The 18,941-nt window shown below is 37.6% G+C and overlaps 1 protein-coding gene across 7 annotated transcripts in view; it reads right to left on the reverse strand.

The window, feature by feature from the left end:
* PRMT6 (protein arginine methyltransferase 6) overlaps positions 1 to 18,941 on the reverse strand; it is a 346,269-nt gene that overhangs the window by 294,447 nt on the left and 32,881 nt on the right. For 4 of the 7 annotated variants that reach the window (XM_089396597.1, XM_089396596.1, XM_089396595.1 and 1 more), the window contains exon 1: positions 13,346 to 13,853. The exons of 1 other annotated variant lie outside the window; for it this stretch is intronic. In XM_089396597.1, the coding sequence (XP_089252723.1) occupies positions 13,346 to 13,528 (183 nt within the window). In that variant the 5' untranslated portion in view covers positions 13,529 to 13,853. Of the gene's footprint in view, positions 1 to 13,345; positions 13,855 to 18,941 lie in introns of those variants that run through there. 2 more of the 7 variants (XM_089396598.1, XM_089396592.1) reach the window with 2 other exon arrangements.

The following is an 18,941-nucleotide window of genomic DNA, read 5'->3' on the forward strand; positions in this document are numbered from 1 at the left end:
GATCTGCGTACCCAATCAAGTGAGGAGAGAGAGATGTGTGAAGATGAGATGATGATAAAATGACTTGAGTTCTCCTTTTATATGCAACATTGAAGATGAGCTGGGGGTTTGAATGTTTATTTTGCTTGCTGGCCGACCTTGACAATATGTCCATAATATAAATAAATTCATATCTTCATTTTTACATGTCGGAATCAAATGATCTTTAGATCAATCCTACACCTCTCGGAGAGAGGAACCCAAGAAAAATACCAGTTGTCATAAATAAGATGACCCATGTGGAGTTTGGCCCTAGTTGCCAATTTTAACACTCCCTATCAACTAGGGAGAACTCCATTTGCTAATCCATCTGCCAGCCAATACTACCTTTGCCATCAATGCACTACTCTACACTGTTTTTCTCTGCTCTGCTTTGCCGAACTATGAAGAAGAAGAAGTTATCGAGAATGTATCATACCATTCTCTACTGACCTGAAGTCAATCCCAAATAAAAAGAGAGTGTCTCGTACCACTCTTACTGACTCGAAGTCAGTTCCAATCAAAAGAGAGTGTCTCAGACCACTCTTACTGACCCGAAGTCAATTCCAATTGATCCCAGATCAATATTGGTCATCCTAGCATAGGGAGTGCAATAGTACACAAAGCGTCCATCGGTAGTACTATGGTCCCTATCCTCATTTCCCTACTCATTGATCAGATGAGAGGTACTTCCCATGAGTCCCAGACTGCATGGGTAGGCTGTCTCACCAGGAGAAGGATGAACCCCTCATCCTGCCTACATGTCACCACGATGTATCACAAGGGACGGCTGAACCACTCACCCTGTACACAGCAAACCACTAGGGAAAGGCTACACCACTCACCCTATGGTTGCTCATCACTCCAAGAAGTACCCCAAGCCCCCCGGAGCTCCCAGAGCTCAATGTCCATATCATATACGACCCTCAAAAGAGGGTCTCTGGTCTCTCCACAACTCCAAGTCGTTCTCGGAAGGCTAAGAACTTGACCTTCCCCAAGGGCTTTGTCAGAATATCAGCGACCTGCTCATCAATCCCAATGTGATGGAGCCTTATTACTCCTCGTTGTACCATATCCCAGATAAAGTGGTACCTGATATCTATGTGCTTGGAGTGATCATGAAACACGGGATTCTCTAATAACCGGATCCCACTCTAGTTGTCGCAAAGGATCATGGTGGTATCCAGCACATGTCCAAACAGCTCACTAAAAAGCTTCCTCAACCAGACAGCTTCACAGGAGGCCATACTAGCAGTTATGTATTTGGCTTCAGCAATGCTCAAGGCAACCGATTTCTGCTTCCTGCTCATCCAGGATATCAAAGCAGAACCTAAAGAAAAACAGCATCCAGAAGTGCTCTTGCGATCCACCACACTGTCGGCCCAATCAGCATCAAAATAACCATGCATCCTCACATCTCTGGCAATGTATCTCAATCCATGAGTGGTTGTGCCTCGAAGATAGCTCAAAAGATTCTTGGCACCAATCCAATGTATATGATGGGGCTCAACCACATATTGGCTCAACATATTAACTGCAAAATATATGTCCGGACGGGAGTTCACCAAGAATATCAATGCTCCTATGAGTTGATGATACTCAGAAGCATTTCCCAATTTAGGTCCGGCAGCACTACCACACAACTTCTTGAAGTTAAGTTCCATCGAGGTAGTCATAGGCTCGCAGTCCACCATCCCAAATCTTTCCAATATCTTCACAACATATTTTCCTTGAGATAGGAAAGTTTCTCCTGGCTTTTGCCAGACGTCCAACCCTAGGAAGTAGTGCATCAGTCCTACGTCCTTCATCTCAAATTCAGAAGCCAACTCCCTCTTACATTTGTGAATGAGAGTGTCTGCACCTATCAGAAAGAGGTCGTCCACATAAAGTACCAGTATGAGAGGTTTATCATTTTCAATCTTTAAGTAAGGGTTCGGATCGGCTTCACTTCTAGTGAATCTCAGCTTCATCAGATAACTAACAATCCTCTCATACCAACCCCAGGGTACTTGCTTCAAGCCATAGAGAGCTTTCTTCAACCTACATACATGAGATTCCCGGTCATGAACCTCAAACCCCTTGGGTTGTTCCATGTAGACTTCCTCCTTGATGGAACCATGCAAGAAAACGGTTTTGACATCCATCTGATGTAGGTTCCATCCTTGCGATACAGCAAGGGATATGAGCGAGCAGATGGTGGTGTATCAAGCAACAGGTGCAAATATCTCATCGTAATCTACACCTTCCTTTTGAGAGAAGCCTCGAGCAACAAAGCGAGCCTTGAACTTTTCTGCACTTCCATCAGCTCCATGCTTGATTTTGTAGAGCCACTTAGAGGTGACAATTGATTTGTCCTGGGGTCTAGGGACCACATCCCAGACATCATTCTTCATAATAGACTCGTATTCTTCATTCATAGCATCCTTCCATACTTGTTGCTTCACGGCTTCTTCAAATGATGAAGGCTCATTTTGAATGATAGTGCTCATGACAGTCAAGTATCCTTGATACCTGTCTAGCTTCATGCTCTCACAGAAAGTCCCCCTTGGTGCAATATGTCTCTCGACATCTTCGAAAGTCTCCTTAAGCCATGAGGGTCTCCTCTTGGAGGAAGAGGGCTCTTGGGGAGGAGGGTCAATAGGATCCATAGGTTTATCAACATCAGGCATCGTCTCGTCCTCTTTTTCACCCTATTTTCCGATGTCAACTCCTTTGTCAAAGGTGACATCATGACTTATCTCAACTTCCCTTTGACTAGCCACATAAATTCTAGAACACTTAGAATTTTCACTGTAGCCCACAAAGATTCCTTTCTTCCTTGATGCACCCAATTTGCTTCTTTTCTATTTCGACATATGAAAATATACAAGACTTCCAAAAATTCTAAAATGAGAGACATCAGGTTTCTTACCAGTGAACATTTCTTCGAGAGTCTTGGAGTCCAATGCTTGATGAGGGCATCGGTTTTGAACATACAAGACGGTATTTGCAAATTCAGCCCGTAGTAACTCTGGAAGCCCTTCATCATGAAGCATGGCACGAACAGCTTCTACAATAGTCGATTCTTCCTTTCAGCCACACCATTCTACTCAGGAGTGTATGGTGTTGTAGTCTCCCTCTTAATGCCATCTTCTCTGCAATAATCATGGAATTCATTTGATTCGTACTCAGTCCCATTATCAATCCTCAATATCTTGGATTTCTTCTTGGATTGGTTTTCGATAATGGCTTTGAAGTGACGGAACCAGGTGAACACTTCATCCATCTTTTTCAAGAAGTAGATCTAGGTGTTGCGAGAACAGTCATCTGTAAAGGTGAGATAATATAAGTATCCTCCCAAATAGTTTACGGGCATCATACCAGATATGTCGGAGTGGATCAATTGCAATATATCTGTGGTCTTGCTATTACTAGAGGGGAATGGTCCCCTCATAAGTTTTCCTTTGACACATCCCTAACATACACCTTTATGCTCTACTTTGAACTCAGCCATAACCTGTCACCATCTATCTCACATCGGAAAGGGCCTTATAATAAAGATGGGCAAACCTTCGGTGCCATAGTTCAAATTGTGGAGATGTGTCGCAAGACATGGCTCCCAATGGACTTCCTCCAACTTGATACAAAGTGTCAACCCTGAACCCAAGAGTAAAAGCATCTTTAAAACTCCTTTTCCAAACACATACCTTTCCATCGATGAATGACACCTTGTATCCTTTGTCTTCCATTGCCGAAATGGACACCAGGTCCTTCTTGAGATCAGGTACATATAGAACTTCTTGTAAATGAATAGTGTTACATTGATTCAATTGAAGGGTAACATTTCCTACTCCCTTCAAAGGGATAGGTGGCATCGTCTCCAAGGATAATGTCCAAGTTTGTCTCCTTCTCTATTAGATTAGAGAGAGCTTCCTTCTATCTGGTGAAGTGCCTTCAGGCACCACTATCAATTAGCTAATTCCCCAAAGTGTCCGGAGGAGATGCAGTGAAGAGGGCCGATATAAGATAGTATTCCTTTTGCTTATTGTTAACAACATTTGATTCCTCATACCTGGAGTTCCTTGCTTTCTTGGAGGGTTGACCATTTCATTAATGTCCCGCATTCCCTTTTCCTTTGCCATTGTACTTGCCATTCCTTTGATTGTTGTGGTTGAAGTTGCCCCTAAAATGACTGTGATCATCATCATGTGATGTGTCCCTTCTATTTGGACACTCCCTTGCATAGTGGCAAAACTTATTGCAAACAAAGCACCTGCCCTTCCTTCCACCCTTAGATCCAGGCTTTCCATTGAAATGACCTTTAGACCCTACATTATTTCTCCTTTTGGCATGAGCGGAGAAAGCAGTGGGGTTGCTTCTATTAGAAGGCATTTCTTGCTCCACCATTCTTGTTTCTTCTTGAATGCATCTCGACATCAATTCTTCAAACCCTAGAATTCGATCATTATTGAGAATAGTGGTTCTAAATATATGCCACCTGGGTGGGAGTCCTCCAAGGGTAGCGATAGTAAGTTCCCTGTCAGGAATGACCTCACCAATTGAAAGTAGATCATTCTTGATCTAAGTGATCCTTAAGAAGTAGGACTAAATATCTTTGTCCTTGCCCTTCTTAATATCCTTCAACTTATTTTTGAGAAATAAAATTTGATTTGCATCACTAACCTTAAACATGCTGACCAACCTGTCGTAGATTTCCTTGGAGGTGTTCAAATCGAAGATGTAGGCTACCAGACGCTTGTCAATGGAATCTCTAATAATCTTCTTCGCTTTGACATTAGCCTTATTGTAGCAACAGCGGATGCATTTGAAGGAGGCTCAGGGATTTTACCCTTCACATAATCCAACACTTCTTGTTCTTCCAAGGTCAAATCAAGAGACATCTTCCATCCATGATAGTCAGACTTTTCACAGAGCTTATCTTCGGCCGAGAAGTGGCATGAGGAACCCATTGAGCCTTTTGCCCTTGTCCAACTGTCTTTTGTGATTGCTCTTTCACTCTTTCTTGGGCTTTGTCTTCACCTCAGCTCTAATACCATGTTAATTTTAGGTAACAATGGTATGTTCTATGCTTAAGAGCAATTTACTTCAATTTTTTTATTAGCCCAATATCAATATCTAGTTTAGCAATCACATCAACATGATAGTAAAATGCAGATAGAACATAAACATACAAGACAAGACACAAGATGGGGCACCATCCAAGGACAAACCCCAATGTGGGGAACCCTTGATAAATTCTTCTTATATTCTTCAATAGTTCAAAGAGAGAATAGTACAAATTACAAATCTGATAATTTATGACAGCAACAAGAAGCCCTAACCAGAAAAGTCAACGCTGGTCAAACAGGGCAGAATTCTTCCTCTAAATAGCTCGATCACACCCAGTCAACTTCGAACTCCAACATCAAGCCCAATCAACCCAAAACAATCCGAAAAAGTCCAGTGAAAAGCTAGTCAATGAAATTCAAATTGCATCTAGCCCTAGGGCAGTCAACACTGGTCACATGAGAGGTCAGATTGCCTCGAACGATGCCCACATCTGCGGCGTGCTAGGAAGAAGATACCTCACCCAATCCTAGTCAAAACAGGTCAACGCAGTCAAACAACGATCCTGCAATTCGATCAACGTTGATCAACGCAATTAAACAGTCAAACAAAAAATCGTCCTCCTTCCTTTGCACGTGCGAGAGATAGCTGTCGAGATTTACGTACCCAATCAAGTGAGGAGAGAAGGGTGTGTGAAGATGAGATGATGATAAAATGACTTGAGGTCTCCTTTTATATGCAACGTTGAGGATGAGTTGGGGGTTTGAATGCATGTTTTGCTTGCTTGCCGACCTTGACAATTTGTCCATAATATAAATAAATTCATATCTTCATTTTAATTTTTTACATGTCGGAATCAGATGATCTTTAGATCAATCCTACACCTCGCGGAGAGAAGAATCCAAGAAAAATATCAACTGTCATAAATAAGATGACCCGTGTGGAGTTTGGCCCTAGTTGCCAATTTTAGCATGGCCATACCACATTTCATAGGGAGTCTTGTTTTTTAGAGCATGAGATGGACATTTGTTCTTAATATACACTGCATATAGAACTACATGAGCCCAAAACATCAGCTTTACATTTTTGAAAAACATCATTGAATGTACCCTATTTAAGACTGTCTTGTTCATTCTTTTAACTACACCATTCTGTTGAGGATTATAAGGCATAATTGTTTGATGTTGAATCCCATACTAGCGAAGATAGTTTTCAAACTCACTTGAAGTATATTCTTTTCCATTATTAGTACAAATAGAGCCAATATGAGATTGTGTATTGCTTTCAATCCATGCATGAAAGTTTCAAAACCTTCAGATTTGTTCTTCAACAGAGATACCAAACACATTGTGGTGTAGTCATCAATAAAAGTTATCATGTATTTATTTCCATTTGCAAAAGGAACGGGCATAGGACCACACAAGTAAGAATGAATTAGTTTAAGCTTTCTACATGCTCTGGAAAGAGAATCATGAAATGGTTGTTTGTTATGTTTTCCTAAGATACAAGCATCACATTGCTCCAGTTTCCTAAGAATGCTTGGCAAACCACTAACACCATTTCTCTTCAATAAACGAAGGTTGTCATAGTTCAAATGTCCAAATCTAGCGTGTCGTAAGAGATTGGATGGACATGTACCTTCATCATACTAAGAATTGTACGCAATTTTTTGTACACGAGCAGAGGTTCCTTGCAGCTTCAAGAATCTTTCTCCTTCTATCCCAGTCATAACAAGTGAGTTGTCTGATGCTTTTCTCACCTTAACTTTGCCATCAAACATGTGAATGGAGTGTCCTTGCATGCGGATGTGAACCAAGGACAGCAAGTTTCTCCACAACTCTGGGAGGTAGAGAACATCATGCAACAGAAAGTTGGGGAGATCAAGCAATTTAAGCCTGATGGTGCCAAGTCCAAATGACTTGAGTTTTGATTTGTCTGTATAGTAGACTGCTCCATCTACATTGTCATTGAATTCTTTGAAGAAGTCCTTCTGAAAGGTCATGTGGCATGTTGCTCCTGTATCAAGCAACCATGCATCTTTCCATGAAGCAAGTGAAGTATTAAACAAGTCTTCAGTTACTCCAATATTGCAATGTGCCACAATATAATAAGCAGATTCATGAGCTTTACCTTTTCCTGGATTTGGTGATTGCCTTTCTCTTCATTTCTTTCTTGTCTGATTTTGTCCCAAGAGAGCTTGCATGTGGAAGCATCATGTCCATTTCTATTGTAGCATATACAATGAAGATCAGGTCTTCCTCCTTGGTAATGTTTGCCCCCTGCCTTTGTTATTCTTCTTTCCATATCCTCTTCTGCCACCTCTTCCTCTAGAAGAATCTTGTGCCTGATTCTTCTCTTTCTGTGTAAGACATACAACGCCTTTTGAATACTAAGCATTTGTCTTCCTCTTCCCAAAAGCTTTCTCTCTTTCTGCAACCTTCTCCACAAGAGACTCAAAGCTAATCTCTTTAAGTTTACCACTAGCTTCCAATGATTCAAGATAGTGGGATATAGCACCTTGACGAAAGCTATGAGAGGAACATCCATTTTAACAATGGTGGCTTCTACATCATGCATAATAGCTTTGATTTCAAAGGCTAGGGCAAGGGGATCATCATCTTTCAATTCAATTAGTTTGATCATCAGTTGAACTACTTCAAGCTTGAAGCGCAAGTCATATAAGTCTTTCAACTTCTTTAAAGCACTAAAGGCATTTGTAAATGGTGCAATGTGATGACTCACCTCTTCATTTACTGATGCAACAATCAAGGCATAGGCCTTGTTGTTCTTATTCTCCCATATGGCGAGCTCTTTGTTAGATGTGGGCTTTTCAGGTGGATTCCGAGCTTCTCCTTCACATACTCTTTTTAGCAATTCATTGAAAATGAGGGTATGTTTTATCTTTATGGACCATTCATGGTAGTTCTCTTTGCTAGAGAGAACTACTCCAACTATGTAGATGAGTGAATGCATTATTAAATGAAATTTTGAACTGTGCTCTGAATAGTCAAAAATTTAATATATGTCGCTTGCAAATAGCAAACTGCCATACAACTTTGTCTGCAAAATAACCCAAACAATGATGCAAGCTCTCAATATAGACCAACTCGCATATACAATCACATATGAAGCAGCACATATAATATATAGGCAACAGTTCTATTCTATTAATCAATGTTGTCATTGATGTCTGTTAATTTTAGGTATGTTCTATGCTTAGAGCAATTTATTTCAATTTTCACAATTAGCTCCATATCTTTTCCAGATTAGCAATCACATCAGCATTAAAGTAAACTGCAGATAGAACATAAACATAAATCGCAGAATACAAGCCAAGACAAGAGACACAAGATGTGGCGCTAGCCAGGAACAAACCCCAATGTGGGGAAACCCTTGATCAATTCTTCTTATATGTTCTTCAATAGTTCAGCAGAGAGAGAGAGAGAGATAGTACGTTTACAACAGAAGTCAACACTTTGACTTATCTAGATAAGAGCATAGATCATCTAAAATCTCTAAGAATATGATACATGAGATCAGTTGAAGACATGCTGCTTCAACTGATTCTCCAAAGTGACTCCTTCACTTATCGTTATGTTGCATTTCGTCATCATGCTACACCTCACCACGCTGCACCATGCTGCACCCATCATTACTATGTTGCATCTCATCACGCTTCATTAATCATCACTGTACCCATTATTATACTGCATTATGTGCCATTGTTGCACCATGTTGCCATCATGACCTATGTGTTGGTTGCACCTTGCTTGCTTGTTGTCCCTTGCTAGCTTGTTGTCCCTAGCATGCTTGTGTTCTTAGCATGCTTGTTGTTGCATGCTAGTTGTCCCTTGCATGCTAGTTGTAACATTGCATGCTTGGTGTATTTGATGCTAAGTACCATACAACTATCCCAATGTTAGTTAGTTGTCCCTTGCATACTACTCTCCTTCAGAGAAAGATGCTCCGGTTGTTTCGGCAGTTCTGGCAGTTCCAGCTGTTTCTAGCAGTTCCGACAGTGCCCGGCAGTGCCAGCAGTTCCGGCTTTTCCGGCTTTTCTAGCAGTTCTAGATTTTCCAGCAGTTCCAGCATTTCCGGCTTTTCCGGCTTTTCTGACTTTTCCTGCAGTTCCGTCTTTTCCGACAGTTCCGTCATTTCCAGCAGTTCCGTTTTTTCCGGCATTTCTCGCTTTTCCATCAGTTCCGGATTTTCCGGCAGTTTCGGCTTTTCCGGATTTTCTGACTGTTCCAACTTTTCCGACAGTTCCGGCTTTTCCGGCAGTTCTAGCTTTTCCGGCAGTTCCGACTTTTCTGGCTTTTCCGACAATTTCGGCTTTTCCGACAGTTCCGACTTTCTGCCCTCTAGTTCAGGGCAACGTTATTCCTTAGGATCTCTCCTCCTACTAAAACCCAAAGACAAGTAGAGAGAGGAAGAAATCCCAAGTGTGTTGAAATGACTTGAAGGCCACCTCTATTTATACTAAAACGTTGAGCACATGTGGGGTTTATTTGGTTGCTGGCTGACCTTGACGAATTGTCTTATAACGCAAATAAATTCATAACTCCATGAATACTTATCGGAATTGGATGATCTTTAGATCAATCCAACACCTCTCGATGAGAGGGATCCAAGAAAATATCAGCTGCCATAAATAAGATCACCCACATGGAGTTTGGCCATGATACCTTTAAAGAAGCCATAATCCTAATAAGCTTGATGACCTAATTCTATAAATAAGGAGCCCTAAACATTGGATGCCTAAAACTAAAATCCTAATGGTTGCCATAAATAAAATAATAATGACAGTCTCACAAAAATAAGGAGCCCTAAACAATGGATGCCTAAAACTAAAATCCTAAAGGTTGTCATAAATAAAATAATAATGAGAGTCTCACAAAATTAATTTTATTGGTGGTAAAATGACCCTATTTAAGGATGGGACTGACATAGGCATGTAGAGGATTTTTCCCTCTTTTTAACGAGCTATTACATGCCCCCAAATTCCTTACCATTGAAGAGAAATCAATTTTTGAAATCAACATATGTCAAATAATGTCAAATTGTCCAAGCCGACTTGAGTAGGCTCATAACCCTTAGCAAAAAGACGTGTCCCTTCAGAATCTAGAAAAACCACTATAAATATAAACCTAAATTCGTCCATTCAAGCTCAAATTTTTCGATGGAGACAAGACAAGAGGTAGAGAAGCAGCCACAGCCTAGAAAAGCAAGGAAGACAAGTTTGTGGAATTATTCTTGGGTTAAATAGTCTCCCACGGGTTTGAGCTAGGAGAAGAGAAGTTGTCGTAGTTGTCATGGTCGAAGTTGTCATAGTTGTTGTGGTCGAAGTTGTCGTAGTTGTCATGGTCGAAGCTACCATAGTTGTCGTGGTCAAAGCTATTGTAGTTGTCGTGTTCAAAGTTGCATAGTTGTCGTGGTTGCAATTGCCGTAGTTGAAGCTGTCGTAGTTGTCGTGGTCACAGATGTCGTAGTTGTCATGGTCGAAGTTGTTGCAGCTGTCGTAGTTGTCGTGGTTGAAGTTGTCGCACCTAACGTAGTTTAAGTTGACGTAGTTGTCGTGGTTGAAGTTGTCGCAGCTAACGTAGTTTAAGTTGACATAGTTGTCGTGGTTGAAGCTACCGTGGTCGAAGTTGCTATAGTTATCGTGGTTGAAGTTGTCGTGGTCGAAGTTGTCGTAGTTGTCATGGTCAAAGTGTTGATTTATTGGGATTGGACAAATAAAGCTCGTTGAAGTCTTCTCTTGAGAACAAAATAGGGCAAAGTTGGAGAACTTTGTGAAACAACATATTGAAGATTTGTGCAGATCATTGAAGACCATGATGCATTGAAGCCATAATGAGGTAACCTTGGAGATTTTGTTTGGGTGACATGAAGAGTAGTGGCGATACCTTTTAAGAAGACAAGGTTGTCATTGATGACTTGACGTGGAGACTAAGGGAGGCATAGCTGAAGATTGACAAGGCTTGTTGAAGAAGATGTTGAAGCCCTAGAGAATCGGAGTCCTCAAGAAACCAGGTTGGAGCCTGAACCAGATAGAGTTGGTACCTCAAAATTGACAAGGTTGGAGTGTTGGAAGTCTAAGTCGGTGCTTGGAAAATACAGGTTGGAGCCTGGGAGATTGAAGATTGATGTCTTCATCTAGGGTTGGAGCCCTACATATATTGTACTTGATTTATTGTAAAGGAGAAATTAATAAAAGCATTTATTCTTATTGTTCATTTTGTGTTCTAAATATAAGTGATCTAACTGGTAAAAGTAACAATTGAAAAGAAATATTGATTCACCCTCCTCAGTATTTCCAACATATTCAACCCAAACACAGAGGCATATGCGAACCAACATGAACCAGCCATATAATATGAATCAATGCACATATAATGAATTTTAATCAATGCAAAAAGAATATTTTTAATGCATAGGGACTGACCTTCAATGCACTAGAACAACACCAGGAGATTCAACTCACTACTTCATACATTGCCAAACGATCTATATTCCCTTCGACCTTCAAATCTTCAAACGGTGATTCAACGCACTGCTACATATAGCTCAGATTAAACTATTCAACACAAAGAACCATGTTCCATTCATCGCATGGACTTCAAGGCTCAATGCACAAAGATGCTTCGGCATTCAATACAGTGCACATATAATACACACAAAGATGTGGGAGATTATTCAACGCACAAAGAATTCAACATTGGAGCTTGATAAGGCGAAACTATATGCATATAAACCAAACTATATACCATCGCACGAACCATATAACTCATACTCCCAACCAACATATAACTCACACTCTCCAACTAGCGCACGAACCATATAACGCACCGGAAATGAATGCTTTGTATTCCTTTGACCAGTGTACGCACAAATGTATCACACGTAGACAATAGAGAGATCACATAGCACAAAGAATTAACGCTCCATTCCAACACATATGAACCAGCGTACATTCAACCAACATTCAAAAAGAACAACAGACTATCAGACCTGCAACAACAGCAAGACTGAGGCAAAAGAGTTAAGGGGCAGAGAGAGCCAAGTTTAAGACTTGTGCTTTGATAGCATGTCAGACCAGGTATTGATAACTCCACGAATGTTGCCTCTCTATTAAGAATAGATCGAGTATATACAAATATTGGAGAGACTCTTGGGATTCGCATTCTAAGGTCTTTTCATCTTCTTAATTTGAACTTACATATTTACAATATTTTCACATTTCCTAAGGATTAGGTGTCAACTTAAGTGTCAACACATATATCTAAGGTAGAAGTGAACAAAAACCAACCATAATAATAAAAAAGAATACAAGAAAGCAACCACATTAAATAACCTCGATCTTTAAATACACAAAACTTTATTGCTGGACGTCTTTCTTATCCCTCTTGATACTCAATGGATCTGGTCACGGTGGACCTAACTGGTTATATGGTTATATAAAAATGAGAAGTTTTACAAATATCACATTATTAAAAACTCATGAGTATAAATACAAATTAGTCTGTGTTCAGACTCTAATACTTAATAAAAAAGTTGTTGTCGTTAGGTACGCAACATGAATTACATATAAAATTGATTATTTATGTGAGAACATAGTGTCAACACGGGGATGGGAATGACAACATGAGCACAATGAAATTGGGTCTCTTGGCCATGTTTAAAGTAGCATAGTGCACCTATAGGCGTTGCCAATGATGCCATTTTGAACATGGACATCTCACAATCCATGCTACCATAAATGGGAGACGGAACAAGAAACGGGGCTGAAACCTGAAGAGTTTTGGCGGATAAGAAACGTGCGTCGTGAACCCTCGTATACATATATAGTTGAATTGAATAGTAATGTACTAATGTCATCTCAAGATGAGAGTGTGAACGAGAACAGGGACATAGACCGGAACAAAACGAGAAAAGGATCTCCAGGTCAGTTTTCTGGTAACATAGATCACAATAATCGAGGCAAGAGCTTATCCATTATACATAGTCAACCAGCTGTTTTCTGGACAAAATAAAACCACCTACAGAAAGTTTCTTCTAAATCAGTACTATGTTTTTTTAACAAACTGAATGCCTGTTCTTCCTATATTTCCCGAGTTCACATGTAATACCACAAAACAAAAGACATCCCTTCCAATCCATTTGCCTGCGACGCTTGACTTTCTCATTTTAACAAAAGGCATTCCCTAACAGCAGCATTACCAGCAATATTATGCACATAGTACTTAAATTTTGAAAACAGAGCCAAAACCAGAATGCTCACTTTGATCATTTCTTCGTGAATCCCGACATGGGCATAGGAACTGAAATAAGCAGCATCGTGTTCACCATAAGGCCTGCAATCCCTCTCCCTCGGAACGTTTCTGACAGCCCTGCGGATTCTATCTCTGCCAGAGTTGAAGCCCCCTAGTCTATCGATTTCCCTATGGACATTGTTGTTATACATCTCTAGAGTATGCGTCGTTCCCTCCGATTTCCAGCTTTCAAACTGGAACAATAAACGATCTGCAAAGGACTGGGGTTTGCAGAATGTAGGGTTTAAGCATGAGGTTTGCAGAGGTGAAGAAGAATGTTGTGTCCGGCAGTCAGTATTTTACCTCTGTCCAGAGTGTGCCATTCTGCTCCACTCCCAAAGGCCATTGCAGATGAAATGGTTTCTTAAATAGAATAAATAAATAGAAAATACCTAAATTTATAAAGTTGAAAATAAAGATCGGTGCAGGAACGCATCCCAAGATTCTATGCGGGGTCAGGTCATCGCATGATGATTCTAGGCGTGAGCTTCACTTTTACAAATTGTTCAGGAACTGTGACAACTTGTTTTATCTTTAATATTTATATTTAGCTATTTTGAAATTACTTTTAAAATTAAAAGAGTCCAAAAAAATTGATTAAACACCATTTTGTAGAATTTTTTAGAATAAAGTTTCAAGGTCTATTTTATAATATGCGTTGTTTTAATTAAATCTATTTTCATTACAAATTTTGAGGTGTATTTTATAATATGCGTTCTATTTATTGTTTTGAATTTTTTCATTTAAAGATGGCCAATACATGATGGCAAGTTCATGTGCCAATCTTTGAAGTGGTCGACATTGTCTTAAAGGAATCTTGTTGCATTTAATTGGAATTATGTTTATTAATTCATTTTACATTAGTTATTTAACGGATTTTAGTTAATTACATATTATATTTCAATAATGGTTTTGGTTTTATTGGGTTAAAGAATTATAATAATTTTATAAATAAAAAATGAATGATCATATTTTTAATTTAATTTGAATATTGAGAAAGTGTATTTTTATCACGAAGTACTTTGACAATTTTAAAATGTAAGGGAATTTGGTGAGGGTAAGACAAGTTAAATACTAACATGATAATGAGTTAGTTGTGCACAAATTATAAGGGAATTTGGTGAGGGTCGGACAAATTAAGTACTAACATGATAATGAGTTGTGCATTTGAATGATTGGATTTCTTATAAGGAATTTTGGTTTTCAAAGATTATTTTAAACAATTAAGAAAATGTCGTTTTGATAAACAATACATTTTAGTTTTCCAATTATGATGAGATGGCATAATAATTAATCAATGTCACGATGTTAATATTTCAAATTATTTATAGGAAAAACTAAGAAGAATTTACCAAGCCTTTAATAATCACATGTCTAATCATAAGTACTATCATTAATGGATTGAAAAGGTTTTGTCAGTTATTATAATTGCACTCACTATTGGTTTTATTGGAATTATGAGGCTTTAATGTATTTTTTCATAAGAGCCATCAAGATGTAATATTCAATGCTTAAAGAAATCAACATGCAATGTCAATTGCATAAAAATGGTGGGCCATTTGACCTCCCATAAATACATTTGTCTAAAAAAATACCTTTTGGAGGATGGTCATGGTATTGAAAATGTCACACAAAAGCATTATAGTTTATATGTCATATCTCAACTTTTTGAATGTTGAGAATAATGTCAGAAAGCGGAATGATTAATGATTAACTGAAATTTTTCCATCTACATTGCTCAATGGTGCACATGAATGATATTTCCACTCAATTAACAATGTTTTATAAATTGCAAATAAATATTGAAAATTAATACTTATAGTAAATTTAACTTTTTAATGCTTTTTATTAATGATCTTATTTTTAATTGGTAATTATCCAAAATATTTTCATTAAATTAAATTAAGTATATAATCAAGGACACTTTTGACATTTAATACTTTGCCTTGTAATTTTGATTTGCAATCCATTACAAGTGCACAACTTACTTTTCACTATCCAATCCTAATACTCATTATTTTATCAACCTTAATCTGAAAAACAAAAAACAAAAAAAAATTGTACTCTATCCTTCACTCCCACCACTTGCCATTTTATGCTTCATTTTTAAATTTGATGCCTTACCCTTGACTCTTTAACACTTAACACTTTACTCTTCAAGACCTAACCTTAAAATATTCACTTAACTTATGATACTTAAATCCTTCACTAATCAACCATAACACATAATTATTTACCCTTGACATTGAACACTTACACTTTACAATTAAACTTTAATATCAATAAGTGTTGCACACCCAATATCACCCAATACTTATCCTTAACCACTAATGATTAACAATTTATACTCTATCACTAACACTTAATACTTTACCTTTAATCTCCAATACTCAACTCTTTAAACCTTAATTTCAAATTACCACTCAACACCTATCATTCAACACTTTACCCTAAACCCCATCTCTTAACACCTTACCATTAACCCTTAAACTATAATATTTTATAAACCACTTCTAATACACCACAATTTACCCTTTAATTCTCATACTTAAACTCCATCTATTAATACCACACCATTAACCCTTAAACTATACTATTTTATATTTTACAGTTTTACAAACCACCGTTAATACACCACAATTTACCCTTTAATTCTCCTACTTAATACTTTACCCATCAGCTTTAACAATATTTAACACCCTTTTACATATTGCAATGAAAAATGAAATGACAAGTACCTTTTAACCCTCTTCATTTGTCCATATGAATGGGAAAAAATTGCAAAGAAATAAGTGAGTTTGAAACAAGTATTCATAATATTTGTTACCAATTCCAAAGTACAAACTTTTGTCTTTTTAATGTTGTACTTTTCATGTTCCAAAGTACAAAAGGACATGATAGTGCAAAGATGAGAAAATGAGCCTATTACATTTAGTAGATCGTTCACCTAATAGTTACTATTTACTACTAAATTTATAAATAATCGTAGTGAATATTGTAAAAGTAAATATTTATGTTGATTAGTTTTAAATTTAGTTTTAAATTTGTATATATGTTTATTTTTTATTTTTATGTTATAAAGTAAAAGTAATATAATAACAAGATTAATAATTGCAATGTAGTGTAGTTTTTGTTTTTATCGTTAATGAAGTGGGATCTACATTCATTAGTATCACATCTTCGTATATATTTACTTCTCACAACGTCTTCGCACAACATTTTTTGTACATGCCTTCGCACAAACAAACTTTTGTACAAGTAAACTAGCAACTTTTTGTACATTGATTCTTGATTTCCACATAGCTCCACACAAACAAACTAGTAAACCTCTACACACTTTAAGACTCAAGTTCCATATAGCTTTGCGAGAAAAGCCTTAAAGCCTATTCCTTGTATACAACGCATTCTATAATTCCATATACAACCCATTCCACGCCTTCCATAATTTTAATAGGTACATGACGCTTTAAAAAATGTTTTCATATTTAGTCACGATGCCTAGGGTTTTGAATTTATATTCGAAAGTTTTGTATTATATTATTTGTTTATGAAAAGAATGAGCACTCTTCAATGACCTTGGAAAAAAAGTTTTGTATTATATTATTTGTGTCTTAAAAAAAGGCAACTTTTCAATGAATTTGGAAAAAAGTTAAAGAAAGAAGATGTGTAAATTTGAATTTTTATACTAATAATTTGAATCGAATTATAATATTATTTTTATTGAATTATTATCTAAATTATTATATTATCTTATTGAATTATTATATTGAGTTTTAGAGCTATGTGGAACCAGATATTCAATGTGCGGAAGTTTACTAGTTCGCTTGTGTGTGGAGCTTTCAAACCTCTACACACAAGCAAACTAGCAAACTTACGCACATTGATTCTTAGGTACTGCATAACTCTACACAAACAAACTAGCAAACCTCCGCACACTTCAATTCTCAAGTTCCACATAGCTTTGTGAAACAAGTTGACTACTACAATTCGTGTTGGCAAAGCAAGCAAGTGTGAATTGTCAGTCACTATAGGCTATCACGCTTTCAAAGTCGTCAAAGAAGTACCTTACGTGATTTTGAGACCAACTATTCATGATAATTGCTTTAAACATAAAATAACAAATAAGGATAAAAAGTAACAAACATTGTATTCCATTAGGGGGAATGTTAATGATAAATATATAATAGCGATAAATACATGTATATATTGATATATATATGCAACATTGTATTCCATTAGGGGGGGATGTTAACGATAAATATATAACATCGATAAAGACCTATATATATATCTGTCGATGATAATGTTGGCAAAATAAATTAAAAGTAACTTACTAATTATGTTCATTGTAGAGAAGAGGAAGAGTGATTGTGGTACAAATTCTAGAACAGAGTACAATACTTGTAAGAATCATAGAAATACCCTAGAGTAAGTACTCCATGCACTGTGTACTATGAAAATGATGCCAACAACTTTAATTGATCCTAGCATGTTCATTCATTGGGTTAAGGATGACCTACAAATAGTCCCTTTATTCTATATGAAGTTTTCCCACTAAAAATTTGCCTGGTTAGTTAATTGTGTTTGTTTGCGTGTGTGGAGTTCTTTGTTATTTGCTCATATCATATTAGTGGTTCTGATTCTTGCATAGCGATGTTGTAATTTGTAATGTCCCCAAATTTTGAAATATCTTGCGAGGTGGTTAGGAGGCTTTTCCGGAGCTTGTGTCAACCTAGTCATAAGAACAAGATTACTCCATTGGTGGCCTCGAAGGGTTTTCAAGGAGTTTTATGGGTCCAACTGGAATCACTTACCATATTTTATCTTCGGGATCAATTCCGCAAGGTTTGCTCTTGGTTATGTTATTTTAATTAATTATGCTTAAGGTGTTGCTTTGAGTTAGTTATTTGGAGAAACACCTTAGTGTAATAGCTTTCTGGAATCGGAGTGACAAGATCTATAGGGCAGAATGATAAAAAAAAGGGCTTTGGGTGGCCAGTGTGACAACAGAGGCGAATTAAGCATTTTCCAGCATTAAAAGTGACTTTGATTAGTTTACAAAAGTCACTTTATTAAATAAAGAAAGAAAAGTGCTTTTAAATATTTAATTGGAGGAAAAAGGTAAGTGAGTTATAAAAAAGGGAAATGAGGGGGTCTCTCCTCATTCATTCGTGCATTTTGAGTTTTTGGAGAAAGAGCTCTTGGAGAGAGTTTGAAGGAGAAGCTTGGAGTTTTGGAACCCTAACCGCCATAGCAAACTTCGATGTTGAAACTAGACACCCTAGCTTGGATTTGAGAGTGAAATCATTCAAATTTCACCACTGAGCTTCAATGTAGTAAAAAATTTCCAATGAATATTGAGTTATTGAGGTGTTATCAGTTAATTTTATTCACAGATATTGTTTTATCTACAAATCTTCCTTACAGGTGACAACTATGCTCAAATCTGGATGCTTGTCATATGGGGAGAGAAGCCATTAAACACTGTGGGCACTAGACCCAAGGAAGAAAGAGTTCCTCTGTCCTAAAGTCAAGATTTCTTACTATGGTGGAGCTCAAGTTTGA

The sequence above is a fragment of the Pinus tabuliformis genome, chromosome 1_2 (assembly GCF_031772625.1).
Source record: "Pinus tabuliformis cultivar Carrire ecotype Pingquan chromosome 1_2, CPIR1, whole genome shotgun sequence".
Classification (NCBI taxonomy): domain Eukaryota; kingdom Viridiplantae; phylum Streptophyta; class Pinopsida; order Pinales; family Pinaceae; genus Pinus; species Pinus tabuliformis.